Source organism: Panicum virgatum, chromosome 3N (assembly GCF_016808335.1).
Source record: "Panicum virgatum strain AP13 chromosome 3N, P.virgatum_v5, whole genome shotgun sequence".
In the NCBI taxonomy this organism is placed as follows: domain Eukaryota; kingdom Viridiplantae; phylum Streptophyta; class Magnoliopsida; order Poales; family Poaceae; genus Panicum; species Panicum virgatum.
The window spans coordinates 31244761-31263945 of NC_053147.1; the positions used below are offsets into that span (position 1 = coordinate 31244761).

Genomic DNA, 19185 nt, shown 5'->3' on the forward strand with positions numbered 1-19185 from the left:
TTTATAAATTAAACAACCGTACACAAACATTCTATCAATATGCACATATGAATCAGTAATAGACCTAACAGGCCTAACTGCAGCCTAATAAATCTGATGCTCCCCAAACGGTTGGGGAAAAGTCTGCTTCAGGTGATGGTTTTGGTAACCATCACCTCAAGCGATCGATAATCGCGTCCGTCCACTCCTCCCAGTCGGACGATGTTCGTAACGTAGGCGAAGAGCGCGAAAGGGCGATGGAGGAAGATGGCCCGACCGACTTTCACGAGTAGATCAGTGAAATTGGGCCCACAGCCTAGTTAACAATAAGGCCCGTTTCAAAGATTCTGTTTTGAGACGGCCCATTTGAAAGGTAGGATTTGAGTAGAATAATTGTAAAAAAAAATTGTAAGAACACCTCTGGAATTCTTACTTTCTTAGAATATGGAATGGCAAATTTTCCCCTCCGCCGAAAAGATATGGTCTTAGTTTTTCGAACTCGGACAATCACTATGTTGTTTTCTGGCAAAAATTACTCTGCACAAAAAACAATGGACTCGTGGACCTTGGCAGAGTGCAAAACTTGCAATGACGTCCCAAAGGTCACTAGTATAAAGTTATTCGATTTACAATGACACTGCTGAAACGGCCTATTTCCGGATGACCGGAAGCAATCAATAAACTACTGGGCTGTGCCAGACGTTCTGCCTTTCTGGAAGGAGTTTCTACAAAATCTCGCGCATGCTTAAAACACGCAAAAGTGATGCCTTACATCAGCTAGCAAAACCGCATGGTCATAAGAAAAAATAATTGGATATTTCGACATTGGGCAGTTACAATATGTACCACTCTTTGTTTCCAATCGCCAGGCATGTCAGAATATCTGGATACCTTATAAACAGAATACAACAGCACGCAGAAAAGGACATGCCTCTTCTTTCAGCTGATCTTTGGCGCTGTAAACCTGAGGAGCAGCCATGCACTCCACAAAAGAATGATTTTGCCTATGGAGAAACCAATATCTTTCTCCGTGTTTCTAACCTTTGATGATGTTGTCAGTGTTCAGATCCCAATACCAAGCAGTTAATGTTCACACACCATCAAGCCAACCAAGATAACTTGATGTCCTGTCTCCAGATCATGCATGTGCCAGTCAAGCTGCAACACCACAGCAATGTTAAAAGCAATCCTTCCAAATGGCAAATCCTTATATTTCAATCCTCCCAAAAAAAAATAGCACTTTAAGGGTGGGTTAGCAGAGGTACCTAGAAACCCTAGATAAGTGCCACTCATCTTGGTGAAATGGGGCCTTGCTCCACATGCAACATTGCAACTGATGCAGAAGTTGCTTCTCGGCCAATGACCACACCATATATAGCTGCCAATAAGTTTACCAGAAATCATCTGAGTAGCCATACCATCGTGAGCGTGATGCTCTGCTTGACTGCCACTGACGTGGATTAAAACCTCTGTTGCCATAGTTCTGTTCAGGTGACCTATGCATACTCCTGGACTTAGATACTCTGTTTCGAGATTTTCTTACATCCTCTTCAAAGTCATACTCTTGACGCTGCAAAATTCAAACAGGACAGGCTTCAAAACAAATTCGTTTATTTAAGAAGTGATAAAACAAAGCAAACAGCATAAGACTGACACTAAAACTATAATGAGTTCAAAGTAACTGAGACCAATAAGTAAGAGAAGTAAAGTCTAAAATGCCTTTGCTTATTTTGTAGACACAGGAAAACCTAGCGATAGAAAGCTTTAGAGCACAAGTTGTGGTAGCTAAGGTAATGGATTCAATTATACAAACACCTTCAAATCAAAAGAAATGCAGCTCCTGCTACATATTCTCTGCTTTTTGCTAATTTGTTATTGATCTGTGTGCCCAGTAGCATGAGAAAGCCTGCAAGTGTCTGCTGATAGCAGATTTATCTGCTATTTACTCCTATTATTTCCAGCAGAATGTTTACACAACAATTTTGACTTGATAAAGTACACATTAAGTTATTAATCTCAAATTCCTTCCTCCAACAATGCATATAACTAATTCAAGGCTGCAAATATTACTACTAGTTGGTTATTATTGCTATCAGAAAAGATTTGACTTAGCATTTTCACCTTGTCCGGGTCCGAAAGAACATTATATGCCTCAGCGATTGTTTTAAACAGATGATCTGCATCTGCATAAACTTCCTTGACAACATCCCTCCAAAATCCGTCGTCAGTATTCTCGTTTCTTACTAGTAATTGAGCAGCCTGCAGGTCAAAGCAGTGTTAAAAGCAAAGCTTATATATAATCAATAAGAAATCATCAAAGCAATGAGGACCTTGTCTGGGTGATGTTTCAATGCAGCTTTCCTATATGCCTTCTTGATATCTGCTGCAGAGCAGGATGGCTCCACTCCCCTGATAAGAAAAAGGATGGTTAGTAATTAAGTGTATCTCCACGTAATGCCAGCAAAATAGAATCTGCCTATATCAGGACAATTCACCAGAAGTTAAGAGTGGAATATAAATGAAATAATATTGTTCAATGTATTATGGTCTGAGTACTAGTTCACAACATGGTCATTATGGGACAAAACTTAATTCTCTCTTAAACATTTGTGAGATACTAGATGAAGTTCTTAGCAACATATAGAAGCCATAATTGTTGGTTTTCTCAATCATAATGCAGTTCCCACTGCTTCTCATAAACAAATAAATGCAGCCACTAATGTTCCCGGTTTCATGAACTCTTCAACTATCTTGGAATAGATTTTTCTACAGTAAATAATAACCATGCATGACAAAATAATCAACTACTTTATTAGCTGCGAACTACTATGCCTACCACTCTTGTGCTTGTAAGAGCAGCAAATTCCAGAAATGAAATGTAGCTATCTCAGGATATCATATTTAATGCAATTCTTGGTGCAGGAGAACAAATTGCAGAAGGGCCTCAACTCCCTTGCCATTCTTGGCACTTGGACCCTATGGAACCACCAGAATTCGATGGAGTATCTCCAAGCTTGGCTAGAGCCCTAGTGTTCGCTAGTGGAGTAGCAGTTTTGGAGTTTGGCTGAGAACAGAGGTATTGCCTACCTCTTTGCCCTTGAGCCAGAATAGGGTGGTGTTTTGGTCGAGGTCGTATTTTTTTTTGTTCACATGCTTGTATGTCTTTTTGAAACATAGTTGGAGTGAGGTTGTGTGTGTTGTAAGCGCTCTTCCTATTTTATCTTCTTAATATAATGATACACATCTCTCCTGCGTGTTCAAGAAAAAATATTTAATGAACTCTATACAGTTCCAAATAATGACATTTTCCTGCCAGTTTCATATCATTTATTGTGAAACTAATATTATTGCAGAGCAGACATAAAGAAGAGCATATCATTCCTTAAAGAGCCACTACCAAACTCGCATTCAGTACTTGTATAGCAAGCAACATTCTTTCATTTTCTGAATCAGTGATAAATTGATAATCGCAGTTGAAATTAAAATGCAGGGACAAGCATTAACTGCTTTGAAGGATTGCAAACATTCAGGTTAACCAGGCACAAGCTGGGGCAAAGAAAATCTCACTAGAGTAACAAAAAGGTAAAAACAATTTGGAAAACTTACAAGATTAAATACAAATTCAGCGGAGTATCCTTTTTTGCTTCATCCTCTATGGATGAGAGCCGCGCACGTGCTTGCTTGAGATCACTGTGCTTGTTAAAAACTTTTGGTGATACTCCAGACACATTGACTTTCTTTTCAAGGAGCAAGATTAGCTTCCTTACATCATTAGCAGCTTGCCCATAATCTCTTATCATCTCGTATAAGGTGGCTCGCCTTGAAATTGCCTGAAATATATATATTAGATAAGGTCTGAAAACAATCATGTGGCGCTTAAACAGTTTACAAATGTCTCAACAATGCAAATGCATGCAAAATGACATGCTTATAAATAGAATAAGAGCTCCAGCAATATACCTTTAGATAATTTGCATCAAGAACCATGGCAAGTGAGCAATCTGCTATTGCATCAGTAACTTGACCAAGTGCTTGATATGCAGCTGCACGATTGCAAAAGCAGACAGCTGAAAACGGGCGTGATTCACTATTGCATGCCAAAGCAGCTGAATATTGTTCCACAGCATCTGAATATCTTCTAGCTTGAAATAATTCATTTCCAGCAGCCTAAGGATTAGTAGGTAACAATAGATCAGTGATGCTAGTTCTGTCAAAAGGGAAATATTTTGGCTCTGCAAAATTGACATGTTCGTTTAGGACTCTCCACGCTATGTCTCATGGATATGTGAATCATGGGGCCGCATGTAAACGAAAGGAGGGAAATCCTGAATGTACCTCTATGGAACGGAAAATCTCAATTTTCAAGGTTACATAATTTCACGCTTATTTTGTGATTTTGTAGTAAGCAATAAAAATAAAAGGATATTTAGTTATCATTTTTTTCTGTTTCTAAGCAATGTGTGTTGTCTGTGATCTGCACATCCTAACTGTAAAAAAAAAGGAAGAGCAGCACAAAAAAGCTCAGCTTGTTCCCATATTTAAAGCAAAACTTAACAGTCAAGGTAATTTGGGGCATTATAGTCTACTTAAAGAGACACATGGAAATTATGCAACATGACCGGCAAAGAGATACCATATGCTAGGGTTTTTTAGATCTACCACATGTCAGTTCTCAATCTTCATTAATTCTTGGACTACACATGGACATCAAAAGGAGAGTAGACAACAGCATAAATTAAGAAATGGGAAGAATTAGATATGACGAACACATATCACCAACTTCCTGCCAGTGCTACTCAGTAAGAGGATGACCAGAGACATTAAAGCATACCTTAAGGGAGAGTAGTTGTCTTATAGTTGCTGACAACAATGAAAAACATTGATGATATGTCCTCTCATCACTGTGTGAGTTGCACCATTCAAAAGTTAAACATTACAATTCATAAGACAAGTGTGAACTGCCAAAACAAAGAAACTTAAAGAACATTACAAATATACCTTTCTTTGGAAAGTGTGACTTGCTCATGCTTCTTTAACAAATCAAGAGCTTCATCAAGCTTTCCTGAAAGGAAATAAGATTTGCAAATAAGGTAGGGCCGCCAATAACTTCCAGAGAATTGTGTCTTTTCAGAAATTCTGGAATTCTTTGGTTCTCCATTAGCATTGAATAAAACTGAATTTCTTTCAGCCGGATTTACAGACTCCTGACAGAGTTGAATCACTTCTTCATATCTTCGTAGCTGTTCAGTGCAACAATGATATTAGTAACAAGAAATAAATATATGAGGGCAAAACAAGACATCACCTGAACATTTGTGAGCATAGACGCTCTTAATAATTCATGGACAAAGCAGAAATGAAAGGAATACAAACCATCAGCAATGCCTCAGCTTTCATCTCCTTGAGGCTATCCGAATGTGGACTTATGCGCAATGCATTGGAGATCAATTCTAGGGCTGTTGTTGCTTCAGGAGATGCTCTTTTCTCGAGAAGTTCCTTGCACTGGGATACCCACTCTGTCACTCTCTGCAGAAGTGATAAAAGCACATGAATATGGTATAATGATAAAACCTAGAGACATAGAGAATATATTTGAGCTTAAATGAACTGGAGACACTAAGGAAACAATAATGGAACAGAACACATACATAAGTATCAACAAGAATGGAATATATTAAGTATTGAAGCACAGACTAATAGTTAGGCGTAATAATAGAAGCCACATTGTTTTACGCAATGGCACAAAATCAACAGAAATGATCAAAATTGGGATACGTCGTCCACGGAAAATTCTGCGTCTATATTGTCCTTTTAGGAAGAAGATGTCAACCAAATTAAATGTTAAGAATGGAACTTGAAAGCTGTATTTAAAGAAGAATTTGTGTCCATTTGATGCCTGAACCAAATTAGTTCACCTGATTGCACCTAACAATAGGTTTATATATATAGACCAGACTAAGAGAAGTGCATCAAGTCAAGGTACACGATAAACTCCATAAGCTGTATAGCAGAAAGAATGAGCAGCTTTGACATGCACATAGATCACAGCAATAAAGTTTGTAGTTTAAAAAATAATGTATAGAAATTATGGGCAATTCAGTTAGGATGTTTCTAAAAAAACATCAAGGTTGAACCGAATGCAAAGGGTAATGTAAAAATCCAAGTGCAGCTGCAGTAATGCGGATGCGGTCACGCCACCAAGTCATTGTATCATATCAATTATTTACAATAAATTCAGTTGTCATTAATGCAACCGTGCATACACGAATAATTTGATCATGCTGAAGAATTTGATCTCAAACATGCTCCTACATCATCCTTTGGCATTAGAAAAATAGAAACCCCCAATGATCCTGTTATTGGAACCATTGAGAATATCAAAGCCGCATGATAACATATGCCTTGGTTGGTGGAATGGTATTTTTGGATTTTGTGTATTGTGGAATGAGTTCCGTTGCTAAAATATATTGCAAAATATTCAATTTCTCCAACACAATGAGGATTTGATCTGAAGCCAGTTACACATGTAATAGATGTTCTTCTAGTATGACCATACAATACAGGGCAACTACAGGTACAAAGACAGTTATCGGTAAAATAACATCCACAGCTGATTACAGAACCATCAGTGTTAGCATGCTGTGTATAGGCTGACCCACGGGCCTCTTGGTTAGCCGGCCTACTGGCCATTGGGGCTGGGCGCCCACTGGATCCCCCTGATAGGGTTGTTTCCATATACCACGGCATCCTTGCCTATATGTACTTGTACCGTGCTTTGCACCCTAATCAATCAATCATATTCCTGGTCATATTCGCTTTCATGGTATTGGTATCAAGAGTCCGGGTTTCCCTTTGATTCTCCTTCCGCTGCCCTAGCTGAAGAGAATAAGTCTCTGTACTTGTGGTCTTTGTGGGGCTGTACTTTTAGTCCTGTGTGGGGCTGCTGCATCCCATTTTCTGCAGCACGCACTAGCACCATTGCTGCCCTAGAGGACAGCATCTTGGACTGCTTTAGCATCAAGATAGGACAGCAGTTAGTCCTTTCATTTGGCATCTTAGACTAGGAGTAGAATATGCCTCAGTGTTGGCTGCCCTGCAGCTGTGTATAAATGTGTTGCCTCCCCTCCTGTTGGATGGCATGGCATTGTGAGTGTAAATGAAGAAAAACCAGAAAACTTCCCCAGCTCGAGTGCCATCCTCTCATCCATGAGAGTAACCATTGAATTGCTAACATCTGGTATCAGGGCCATACTTTCCTGTAGACTAGATATCTCTTGTTCCTCTCCTTCCCAAGCAGCCCAGCAGCTGCAGCAGCAGCACCGGCTGCCTCTCCTTCCCCGTTCCCTTCCCCCTCTCCACGCAGCAGCCCCTTGGACGCGCGCCATATCCGACACACCGTCTTAGAGCTCGGTCGCCTCGAGCGCACGGCGTCAGCGAGACGCCGAGCTCGCCGCGGCAGAGGAGCACAGGCGAGCGACGGCTCAAGCCGCTGCAGCAGCGGCGAGGGCGGCCAGGCTGGCTGCAGCGGAGCTGGCGGTGGCCAGGGCGGAGGTGGAAGATGCAACACGTGCGGCGGAGGTTGAGGTTGAGACCTTGCGCGGCAGCCTCAGCGGCTCCATCGCCGGCGACACCACCGCCAACGGGGACCTTGAGGAGCTGGAGAGGGAGAGGGCGCGGGAGCGGACCGCGCGGTGGGCAGCAACCCACCCCGGCGGCAGCGGCCTGGACGGCGGCGCGCCCGGCGGCGGCCTGGAGGGCGGCGCGCCCGGCGGCGGTCCAGGGGCCCGCGCGCCCGGCAGCGGCGTGCCTGGCGGCGGCGCGCAGGGTGGCGCTCGCGCTCCTGGCGGCGGCGCGCAGGGAGGTGGCGGCGCTCCTGGCTGGGGCGCGCGCGGCAGCGCCCCCGGCTACCACGGCATCTAGGCGGTGGTCCGGGACGTTGGTCTCGATGGCGGGTGGCCAACCCTCATCAAGTCCAACTACGTCGAGTGGGCCGCGGTGATGAGGGTGAGGCTCCAGGTGCGGCACATGTGGGATGCCGTCCAGTACGACGAGGACCGCCGGGCGCTGGATGCGCTCATCGCCGCAGTCCCTCCCGAGATGCAGTTCTCGCTTTCCCAGAAGGAGACTGCCAAGGACGCCGGGGACGCCATCGCGGCGGCTCGCATCGGCAGCGACCGCGCCCGCAAGTCCACACTGCAGGCACTTCGCAAGGAGTGGGAGAACCTGGCCTTCAAGCCAGGTGAAGACGTCGATGACTTTGCTCTCCGTCTTAACACTGTTGCAGAAGATGGTGACGTTCGGCGACGACACCTACGACGAGGAGAGAGCTGTCGAGAAGCTCTTCCGGTGCGTCCCCAAGAGGTACAGGCAGACCGCTCGCTCGATCGAGTCTCTGCTGGACCTCTCCACCATGACGATCGAGGAGGCGATTGGTCGCCTCAAGGTCGTCGACAACGACGAGCCACAACCTCCCTAGGGAGGTATCTCCATCGGCGGGAAGCTCCACCTCAGGAGCAGTGGGAGGCCCGGCGCGGTGACAGGAAGAAGGGGGAGCCCTCTTCCTCGACTGGTCTTGCGGCAAGCCGCGCAGGGGGCGCGGAGGTGCCCAGGCCGGGGCACGAGGGCGCACCGAGGACGGCGCCGCCGACAGGCCCAAGGCGGCACGAGACGACGCCTGCCACAACTGTGGCAGGCCCGGCCACTGGCCAAGGACTGCCCGCAGCGGAGGCATGGGGGCCAAGCCCACATCGCAGAGGCCCAGCCGGATGACGAGGCAGCTCTGTTCCTGCTTCACGGGGCCATGGAGCTCCACCCGGCGGCACCGTCCGCCACCACCCTACTCCACCTCGACGAGTCGCGTGCCCGAGTCCTCGGCAACGGCTCCGACGACGACAGGATCGACGGCTGGTACCTCGACTCCGGCGCCACGCACCACATGACCGGACGGCGGGAGTTCTTCTCCGACCTGGACACCGACGTAGGTGGCTCCGTCAGGTTTGGGGACTCCTCCGCCGTGGAGATCAAGGGCGTGGGCTCCATGATCTTCTCCGCCAAGTACGGCGAGCATCAGATGCTCACCGGAGTCTACTACATCCCAGCGATGCGAAACTCCATCATGAGCCTTGGGCAGCTCGATGAGAGCGGCTCACGCGTGGTGATCGACAGCGGGGTCCTCCGCATCTGGGACCATCGTCGCCAGCTTCTCGCCAGGGTGGTTCGAGCGAAGAACCGCCTCTACATCCTCCACGTCGGGGTGGCCAAGCCTCTGCTCACAGGGACGACGAGGCATGGCAGTGGCACGAGCGCTTCGGGCACCACCACTTTGAGGCCCTGAAGCGGCTCGGCGCCAAGGAGATGGTGCGAAGCCTCCCGTGCCTCGACCACGTGGAGCAGCTCTACGACGTCTGCGTGCTGACTAAGCAGAGGCGGCACCCCTTCCCCCAGCAGGCAAGCTTCCGAGCCAGGGAGCGGCTCGAGCTCGTGCACAGGGACTTGTGTGGCCCGGTGACACCGGCCACACCAGGAGGACAGCACTACTTCCTGCTGCTCGTCAACGATCTCTCCCGCTACATGTGGGTGATGATCCTCGGCAGCAAGGGAGAGGCTGCGGACGCCATCAGGCATGCTCAGGCTGCTGCGGAGGCGGAGAGCGGCCGCAAGTTGCTCGTGCTGCGCACCGACAACGGTGGCGAGTTCACGGCAGCCGAGTTCGCGGCGTACTACGCGGATGAGGGCATCCAGCGCCACTACTCCGCGTCGTACAGCCCGCAGCAGAACGGCGTTGTCGAGCGGCGCAACCAGACGGTTGTGGGGATGGCCCGGGCCCTCAAGCAGAGGGGGATGCCAGCTGTCTTCTGGGGAGAGGCGGTGGTGACGGCCGTCCACATCCTCAACCGCTCGCTCACCAAGGCACTCGACGGCATGACGCCGTATAAGGCTTGGCATGGGCGCAAGCCAGCGGTCTCTCACATGCAGGTCTTCGCCTGCCTCGCATTCGCCAAGGAGCTTGGCCACATCGGCAAGCTCGACGACAGGAGCACTCCGGGCGTGTTCATCGGCTACGCGGAGGGCTCGAAAGCCTACCGCATTCTCGACCCGGAGACAGCGTGTGCGCACGGCGCGCAACGTTGTGTTCAACGAAGGGCGAGGATGGGCGTGGGACAAGGCGGTGGACGACGGCTCGGCTCCGACGTACGACGACTTCACCGTCGAGTACGTCCACTTCGTGGGAGCTGGGGGAGTAGGCAGCTCTTCTTCGCCGAGCGTGCCTACCCCGGTCCCCGAGCCTCCACCAACTCCGGTGCCTGCTACACCGGTGGCACCACGCTCTCCAGCCACGACTCCGGCTGTGCCGAGTTCCTCGGCTGCACCACCACAGCCGGCGACGCCACGCACTCCAGCACCGACAGCCACTCCTCCGGGCACGTCTACTCAGCACCTGCTCATGCTGAGCACAGCCCGGTGGAGTTCGCTACTCCGCTCTCTCACGACGAGGAGCGTATCAACGCATACCACGACGGCGAGCCGTTGCGGTACCGCACGATGGAGCACCTTCTCGGTGATCAGCCGACGTCGGGTCTGGTGCCTCACGACCTGGAGGCGCAGTTGCACCTCGCGTGCGACGACGGCGAGCCTCGGTCTTTCGCAGAGGCCGAGGGACATGTGGCATGGCGTGCCGCGATGCAGTCGGAGATGGATGCGGTTGTGAAGAACCGCACTTGGGAGCTTGCCGATCTCCCTCGCGGTCACCGTGCGATCACCCTTAAGTGGGTGTTCAAGCTGAAAAGGGATGAAGCCGGCGCCATCGTCAAGCACAAGGCTCGCCTGGTGGCACGAGGTTTCGTGCAGCAGGAGGGGGTCGACTTCGACGATGCCTTTGCTCCCGTGGCACGGATGGAGTCCGTGCGACTTCTCTTAGCGCTGGCTGCCCAGGAGGGCTGGCGCGTCCATCACATGGACGTCAAGTCGGCGTTTCTCAACGGCGACTTGAAGGAGGAGGATACGTGCACCAGCCGCCGGGGTTTGCGATCCCCGGCAAGGAGGGAAAGGTGCTACGTCTGCGCAAGGCCCTCTATGGCTTGCGGCAGGCCCCGAGGGCGTGGAACACCAAGCTGGAGTCCACGCTCAAGGGGATGGGCTTCGAGCAAAGCCCGCACGAAGCGGCCATCTACCGGTGGGGCAATGGCGGCAATGCCCTGCTGGTGGGTGTCTACGTCGACGACTTGGTGATCACCGGCACCAAGGATGCGGAGGTGGCGGCGTTCAAGGAAGAGATGAAGGCCACCTTCCAGATGAGCGACCTGGGGCCTCTCACCTTCTACCTGGGGATCGAGGTGCACCAGGACGACTCCGAGATCACGCTTCGACAGACCGCCTACGCCAAGCGCGTCGTTGAGCTAGCTGGGCTCACCGACTACAACTCAGCCCTCACTCCGATGGAGGAGCGGCTGAAGCTGAGCCGTGACAGCACGGCGGAGGAGGTGGACGCTACGCAGTACCGGCGCCTTGTGGGGAGCCTCCGCTACCTCGCCCACACACGGCCAGACTTGGCGTTCTCCGTCGGCTACGTTAGTTGGTTCATGCAGCGACCGACAACGGAGCACCAGCAGGCCGTGAAGAGGATCATCCGCTATGTTGCGGGGACTCTCGACCACGGTCTCCACTACCTGAGGTGCCCTGGAGCGGCACACTTCGTCGGGTACAGCAACAGCGACCACGCCGGCAACATCGACAAGCAAGAGCACGAGCGGGATCCTCTTCTTCCTCGGCGAGTGCCTCGTTAGCTGGCAGTCGGTCAAGCAGCAGGTGGTGGCCTTGTCCAGCTGCGAGGCCGAGTACATTGCGGCCTCCACCGCGTCGACTCAGGCGCTTTGGCTCGCTCGACTGCTTGGTGATCTCCTCGGCAGAGACACTGGAGCAGTGGAGCTCAGGGTGGACAGCAAGTCCGCTCTTGCGCTGGCCAAGAATCCCGTGTTCCATGAGAGGAGCAAGCACATCCGGGTCAGGTATCACTTCATCCAAGACTGCTTGGAGGAAGGAACCATCAAGGCGAGCTACATCAACACCAAGGATCAGCTTGCGGATCTGCTCACCAAGCCCCTTGGGAGGATCAAGTTCCTTGAGCTCTGCTCCAGGACCGGGATGGTCCAATCTTCCCACAAGACGACGCACGAGACTTAGGGGGAGAATGAAGGGAATAAGTCTATGTACTTGTGGTCTTTGTGGGGCTGTACTTTTAGTCCCGTGTGGGGCTGCAGCATCTCATTTTCTGCAGCACGCACTAGCACTATTGCAGCCCTAGAGGACAGCATCTTGGACTGCTTTAGCATCTAGATAGGACAGCAGTTAGTCCTTTCATTTGGCATCTTAGACTAGGAGTAGAATATGCCTCAGTGTTGGCTGCCCTACAGCTGTGTATAAATGTGTTGCCTCCCCTCCCGTTGGATGGCATGGCATTGTGAGTGTAAATGAAGAAAACTCAGAAAACTTTCCCAGCTCGAGTGTCATCCTCTCATCCATGAGAGTAACCATTGAATTGCTAACGTCTGGTATCAGGGCCGTACTTTCCTGTAGACTGGATATCTCTTGTTCCTCTCCTTCCCAAGCAGCCCAGCCACTCCCAGCAGCAGCTAGCGCAGCAGCTGCTGCAGCACCAGCCGCTGCAGCAGCCCCTTGGAGGCGCACCATGTCCGACACATCGTCTTAGCGCTCGGTCGCCTCGAGCGCACGGCGTCAGCGAGACGCCGAGCTCGCCGCGGCAGAGGAGCGCAAGCGAGCGACGGCCAGGCTGGCTGCAGCGGAGCTGGCGGCGGCCAGGGCGGAGGTGGAAGCAGAGGAGGCGAAAGATTCACCGCGTGCGGCGGAGGTTGAGGTTGAGACCTTGCGCGGCAGCCTCAGCGGCTCCATCGCCGGCAACACCACCGCCAACGGGGACCTTGAGGAGCTGGAGAGGGAGAGGGCGCGGGAGCGGACCGACCCCGGGCGGCGGCGGCCTGGGCGGCGGCGCGCCCGGCGGCGGCCTGGGCGGCGGCGCGCCCGGCGGCGGCCTGGAGGGCGGCGCGCCCGGCGGCGGCGGCGGTGGCGTGCCTGGCGGCGGCCGCGCCCCTGGCGGCGCCGCGCAGGGTGGTTAGCCGGCCTACTGGCCATTGTTGCTAGGCGCCCACTGTCTAGGTGCGCCCCTCCCCCCTCAGGATCTCTGTTGATTAGGATAGGCAAGGATCCCCCTGATAGGGTTGTTTCCATATACCGCGACATCCTTGCGTATATGTACTTGTACCGTGCTTTGCACCCTAATCAATCAATCATATTCCTGGCCATATTCGCTTTCAATCAGTATACCCACTTTCCCTTAGTTAAACTTATCACATTAGTCCAGACATGAGGAAACGTAGAGCCTGCTTACCAGGAAAGTGTGCAAGAAAGAAAGATAACACAAGAACTAAAGATGCACAACTCTCATTTGATGCGCATGTTGTCAACTAGTATGGTGTAAAAGGGTAGTCAAATGAGAACCAATCCTTTCCATGTAAAGTGACATGAAGAATCACATCATACATGTATTTTACCCAAATTTTTACCAAGTCAATATTTTCATCAAAGTTGCATTCTGATGATAAGATGCAAAGGGTAAATATCATCAATTTTGGCATTTCAAAAGGACTTGCTGCAAATATAATAGCTAACAGAAGAATAATCAGCCAACATCACAGTGTTACCAGAAGGATTCAAAATTCAAATAAATACAAAGATACACTAGGCCTCCTTGCATCATTACTAATAAGGCATCTACCAATTGAGCAGGCCAGTTTTACTTTATAGTAATCGTTCTTTTCATAACCTAATAATGGGCTAATTCAGAGTTTCATGCTAGATAGTGCCATATTACAGTTTGCATTGCAAGTTAAGCTCTGCAAGTGTCCTGATAGCCTCTTGCATCCGCATCCATCATCTTCAAATAGAACCAAACTGCTAACCAGTCCTTCAAACCCACCAAGTAAGGCAAAAAATTATTTCCTCCAATCATGAATGTAAGTCCATCTAGGTTTGTCTTAAGTTACTTTTTCACCTTTGAATATCAATATCTAAAGAGTCATATTGGAGACCACGGAGATGCCCTAATGAAGTTATTTGCAACGTGAGGAAGCACATATGGAGTCCTGTTAGGCATTACTATTTCGAAAATTGTGAATAGTTGGGAACAAGCAAACAAATAATAAGTCTTTCTAACCAAAAAAATAAATAATCTATAGATTCTAGAATAAAGAGGATATCAATTCAATTTGTTAAAAAAATATGGAATGCAAAAAATAGAAATAGTGAACACCAGATGTATTTATTCTGCCTAAGCAAAAAGGTCCAAGATACCTTGACTTTTTCCAAACCATCAGAAGCCTCAGTAAAGATTTTGGGGTCAGAACTTGAAGTGTTATTGTTCAAACAGCACATGTAACTCCTTGATGCATCTTCAAGATCACCTAATGCAAGGTAGCAACTGCATTTATAGACAATAAAAAAGTTCAACCCAATAGTCATTTAAGGAGGAAAGAAGATTATACAGAAAGTATGTGCGATTGAAGTTGCAGGGTCAATAATCCCTGCCAAATCCTGAAGTACAACACAAGTTAAGATATTCCCAATACAAATGTTATTCAGTAGAATACAGATCTGTCCGTTTCAAATATAGCATGGTTATATTCAACCTAAAATATCAAAGCACAATGGTGCTGAAACATATACAAAGCACAACGGTTTCCCAGATAAGCATATGATTGGAAACATTGATAAGCTATAACATAACAGACTGTTCACAAATGTACCATGCTTGAAATCACTGAACTGACCATACTTGCAAATTGAAACGAACACCAATATTGTAACATAAAGAAAAAAAAAGGTTGAATTGAGGATAGCAAAAGCCTTACTTTGCAGCCCTAACTTTAGCTTTAATAAAGCTGGGGTCAATTGATATAGCAGTCAAACAATCCTGAAGCGCCTCCCGAATCATGCCAAGTGACATTCTTGTAGCAGCTCGGTTGCTATAACACAGCATCAATGCGCGGGAACAGTGCCCAGAAGCGCCATGATGGGAAATAGAGTTTATTCCACGGGTGTAATAATCCTCTGCAGTAGCAAAGTGTCCGTTTGCATAGGCTTTATTTCCACTGGAACAAATTAAACAAACAGGCTACGTTACATCGAGTTTTGAGTAATCACATGAAAAATTAACAAAAAGTTATATCCTCGAAAATTGAGATATTAAGATGGCACTAAACATTTCCGCACAAACCTAGTACGCCAGGTTTCACAAATCTCCAAGGCCGCACAAGAAGAATCTCTTGTCGCTTGTTCTTTCACTAAGTCTTCATTTATACTTGTTCCACGGGAAACTTGCATGCCCTTCGTATCTTGTGAAGATTTTGGCTGTACAAAAGAGTTGGTACTTGATGACTTAGATGCTGGAGTGCCTTTTGTTCTTAACTTCCTTCTTGTGCTACGTCTTTGTGCCGATGCAGAAATATCAGATGACGATGCACCGAAGCTAAAGTTCAGCCCAACAAAATTTGAAGATCTTGGTTGAAAAGCAACAGCTTCACCAAAATCATGCTGAGTTCTGTAGGTATTCTCATCATAGGCTTGCCCATTAACATCAGGACAAGCTTCTGTTGCACCTATTTTATGCTCACCATTCAAGAAAATATTGACATTAGTGAAAGAATGTTGTGATGCTTTACTTACATCTCCTTCAAAACTAGAAAAGCTGCTCCCGAAATTGCTTTCAGATGCATTTACATTCGGTACTCTTTCATTTCCAAATGCCTGAAGGTCAGCGTCAATAACCAACTGCTCGGTTGCAGAAACTAGATCATCATCTGCACAACTGGAGTTCCAATTAGGGACACCACTATCACCTATGTGAACAGACTTGTCTGAAGCCACATATGCCTCGGTTGAAACATGTTCAGTTTCTGCCGGATAAGGGGAACAATCCATTGGTGAATAGTCACCTGCTAAATCTCCATTGGTAAAGGTTTCCTTAGGAGCAACATGATGGACTTGAGCATTTTGCTTTAGCCTAGTTGGTCTTCTATTTTTCCTTTTGCTTTTATGTACTTCGTTTTTTTCCCTGTATGCAGACTTTATACTATCTAAACCAAATAAGGTCTCTCTGGAACACCCAGGCAAATCATGTTTGACAGCACAAGGATCATCAGGAGCAGCTTCTCTTTCTGTATTCATGGTTCCAAAACTGTAAGCTGGCACTGCAGTCCCAAAAGTAGAGAAACTAGCTGGACAATTCAAATTTGTAAATGGATGCGACTCCTGTTTGGATTGGGGAACAGCGTCATATCCTGAAGTAGCCTCCGCGTTACTTCCAAATACAAATACTTCTGGTTGTTGAGTAACAGTTTCATCTTCCCTGCTCTGAGATGGAATTCCAGATCCTATATTTAAATCTGTCATCTTCTCTGGAAGCGCACCATCCACTGTACCACGAGCTGAACTGATGTTAGTATATGCATCACTGACAAAGTTACTTCCATCATCCATGGCTATGCTTGCTGAGTGCGAAATGGAGCTCCGGGTTCCGTTTCTTCCAAACAGTGCCTCCGGTGGACAATTAGCATTATCACTTTCCATGCTTTGCGACATGACTCCACCTCGTGCACTCAAATCTGATTTCTTCTCTGGAGGCGAGCTGTCAGTGCCATTAGCTGAAGCATTGCTATTTGCTGTAGAGAGAAAATCACTGTTTGAACTAGAAGCATAACTGTTTGCAGAGAAGAATTCACTGCTCCTATCTGAAGAGCTGCTTGTTTCCTTCCCAAAAGCAGTACCTGGGGCTCCTCCACCCCCAAATGTAAACACTTCAGGTTGATGACTATTTGTACTATCCAAATGGACACTTGCTGCAGTACTTCCAAAAGCGAAAGGTGCTCCATTAGTATTTTCAATCCCCTTCCCCCTGGAAGGTGCCTGATCACTTATGACCTGTGTTGACTTCTTAGGCATAGCTTTGGCATCAGTGCCTAGAACTGAGGCAGAAGCATCTGACTGTGCACCAGGGGCAGCAGCATTCCTACTATCAGCAAAAGTCCCAGCAACATTACCTCCAAACACAAATGATTTTGGCACACCATTACCAATGTCACCCTTCTCACTCTGCGAGGGTGCTCCACAGCCTAAGTTCAACTGTGTCAGCTTCTCCGGGAGCACATTAACCTGGATGTTAGAAACCAAACCAGAAATATCAACACCAAATACAGAACATCCATCCTTTTGATCCTTCCCCTGACCAAAACCAGAGCCAAACTCTCCCGGTGTGCCGAGGTTCAGCTTCTCCATACTATCAGGCAGCTTTGACGGTGCAGATAATCCCTCCCCAACCTCAGACAGGCAATCCCTCACGTTGCCAAACACAAACGATGCCTCACTGGGTGAAGCCGCTGCCGCTGACGGCTCCCGAACCTGTTGGCTCACTGCCGGAGCAGCACCAAACACAAAGCACCCGGCCTGACCCATCCCGAATCCTCCGTTCTCACTTCCGAGCCCGCCCGTCCCATCCTGCCTCGGACCATCCATATCGCCGCCGCCGCCACCACCAAACGGGTTCCACGTCCCTGTGGGGGGCTGCGGGGCGCGGGAGCGGGACGAGGCGGGCGCGTGTCGCCTCTTGGCCAGGCGGGGCGCGCGGCGCGAAGGCGGCGGCGCCCGGGCGGAGGGCTCCGCGCCCGGCGGCGCGAGGCCGAGCCCTAGGCCCGGGCTCGCCATGGGGGCCGCGGCGGCGGCGGGGAGGTCGGGCCCGCTAGGGTTTTGGCGGGGCGGGTCGGGCGCTACCGCCGGCGGCATCCCCTGCTGCGGCGGGGCAGCGGCCGGCGGTGACGGGGGCCTCTGGAAGGGTGGGGAATGGGGTGGGGGTGTGTGATCGATTGATTGGGGGGGGGGGGGGGGGGGGCAGAAGAGAGGCGAGCTGGAGGGTTTGCTTCCGAAATTGGAACTGGGCCTTTCTGTCGTCTGGTTTGACTGCCGTGTGCCTTCGTAGATGCCGATTTTTGAATTCGGATACGGGAGTGCGGCAAACTGAGCAGCTAGCAATAAAAATCCTCCTTTTCGAACGGTATCCCCTGTTGCACCCTGATTTATGTCTACATAAAAAGCTTCCATCAGCATTATTTTTTATCTGATTTAGAGGCTTAAAGCTAGTAACATCCGTGCTGAATAGATAAGTGTTACCATTTATTTTTTTCGGTTTGCCTCGGCACGATTGAGTATAGATAGTGCCCCAATCAGAGTTGATTATGGGCCACCCGACCCGATAAACCCGACCCGACTCGATCCGATCAAATGACGGATCGGATACGAGCCGAAATTTTTAACCCGAAACTAAAAAAATCCAATATAACTCCAAAATTACACACACAAATGCGGGCCAACCCGACCCAACCCGAACCTGACCCGACCCGACCATGTCACGGGTTGGGCGCGGGCCAACATTTTTTGACCCGAAATCCGAAGTGACCCGACCCGTTGGATAATCAGACCTACCTCAAATATGTATGGAGCATTTTTTTTTTTTAATTTAGGGAGCTGCCTCACCTTTCACCAATGTCACTGCAGCCACGGACTCGTTTTTTTATCGACCTAATTCACCTCAGCACTGCTTGGGGCAAGACTGCTAAGATCTGATTGGTTGTCTGCCTATAGTCTGGCTCGCATCTATGAGGCTCCCATGCAAATTCCGTGTTTGGTTGTTTGTACGTGTCCAGCTTGACTGAGAAGAGAAGGTGTTTAGTTACATGTGTCATGTCGCAAGAGATAATATTAAAAAAATAAATAATTTTATAATATTTAACTTCTCGAGTTCTATTTTAATAGTTTTACTTGATCTTTGTAAATTTTAATCTAATTTAAATATATTAATATTACTTAATATATGCTAATCGTGTACTAATAATACCATTAGCAGGCTAATACCCAGCTCCCGTGAGCTAGGCCCGCCAAAAACGGTCGATTCTAATGTTTCCGCGAGTCTGGCCTACCTATTTCTAAAGCATGTAACGTTCTCATCTAATATTTTAGTTTGGTCCAACCTGTATCACTAACGAATAGACCTGAAGTGTATATAATGAGAATCGAATACCAAAACTAAATGGGCTGAGGTACAATGTAATCTAAACGGACTCGAGTATAATATAACCTAATCGAACT

General features: G+C 48.7%; 1 protein-coding gene across 2 annotated transcripts; it reads right to left on the reverse strand.

The window, feature by feature from the left end:
• Window positions 1-568: 568 nt before the first annotated feature.
• LOC120665682 lies at window positions 569-17898 on the reverse strand. 2 transcript variants are annotated; one of them, XM_039945309.1, is made up of 13 exons: window positions 15266-17898; window positions 14901-15140; window positions 14344-14470; window positions 5353-5505; window positions 4978-5219; window positions 4811-4880; window positions 3940-4146; window positions 3586-3809; window positions 2310-2388; window positions 2101-2238; window positions 1245-1549; window positions 853-1137; window positions 671-821 (listed from the first exon to the last, which is right to left on the reverse strand). In XM_039945309.1, exons 1-11 carry the CDS (start codon window positions 17824-17826, stop codon window positions 1370-1372), a joined length of 4221 nt encoding a protein of 1406 aa, XP_039801243.1. In that variant the 5' UTR covers window positions 17827-17898; the 3' UTR covers window positions 671-821; window positions 853-1137; window positions 1245-1369. The 2 variants fall into 2 exon arrangements, with proteins under 2 accessions (XP_039801242.1, XP_039801243.1); XM_039945308.1 differs by having other exon boundaries at window positions 569-1137.
• Window positions 17899-19185: the final 1287 nt, after the last annotated feature.

Coding starts and splice junctions, on each gene's coding strand:
- LOC120665682 (XM_039945308.1), bottom strand. CDS start 17,826: ATGCCGCCGGCGGTAGCGCCCGACCCGCCCCGCCAAAACCCTAGCGGG. Junction 4,147..4,810: donor GACAACTACTCTCCCTTAAG/GTATGCTTTAAT, acceptor ACTAATCCTTAG/GCTGCTGGAAATGAATTATT. Junction 1,550..2,100: donor TTCTTTCGGACCCGGACAAG/GTGAAAATGCTA, acceptor TGAATTTTGCAG/CGTCAAGAGTATGACTTTGA.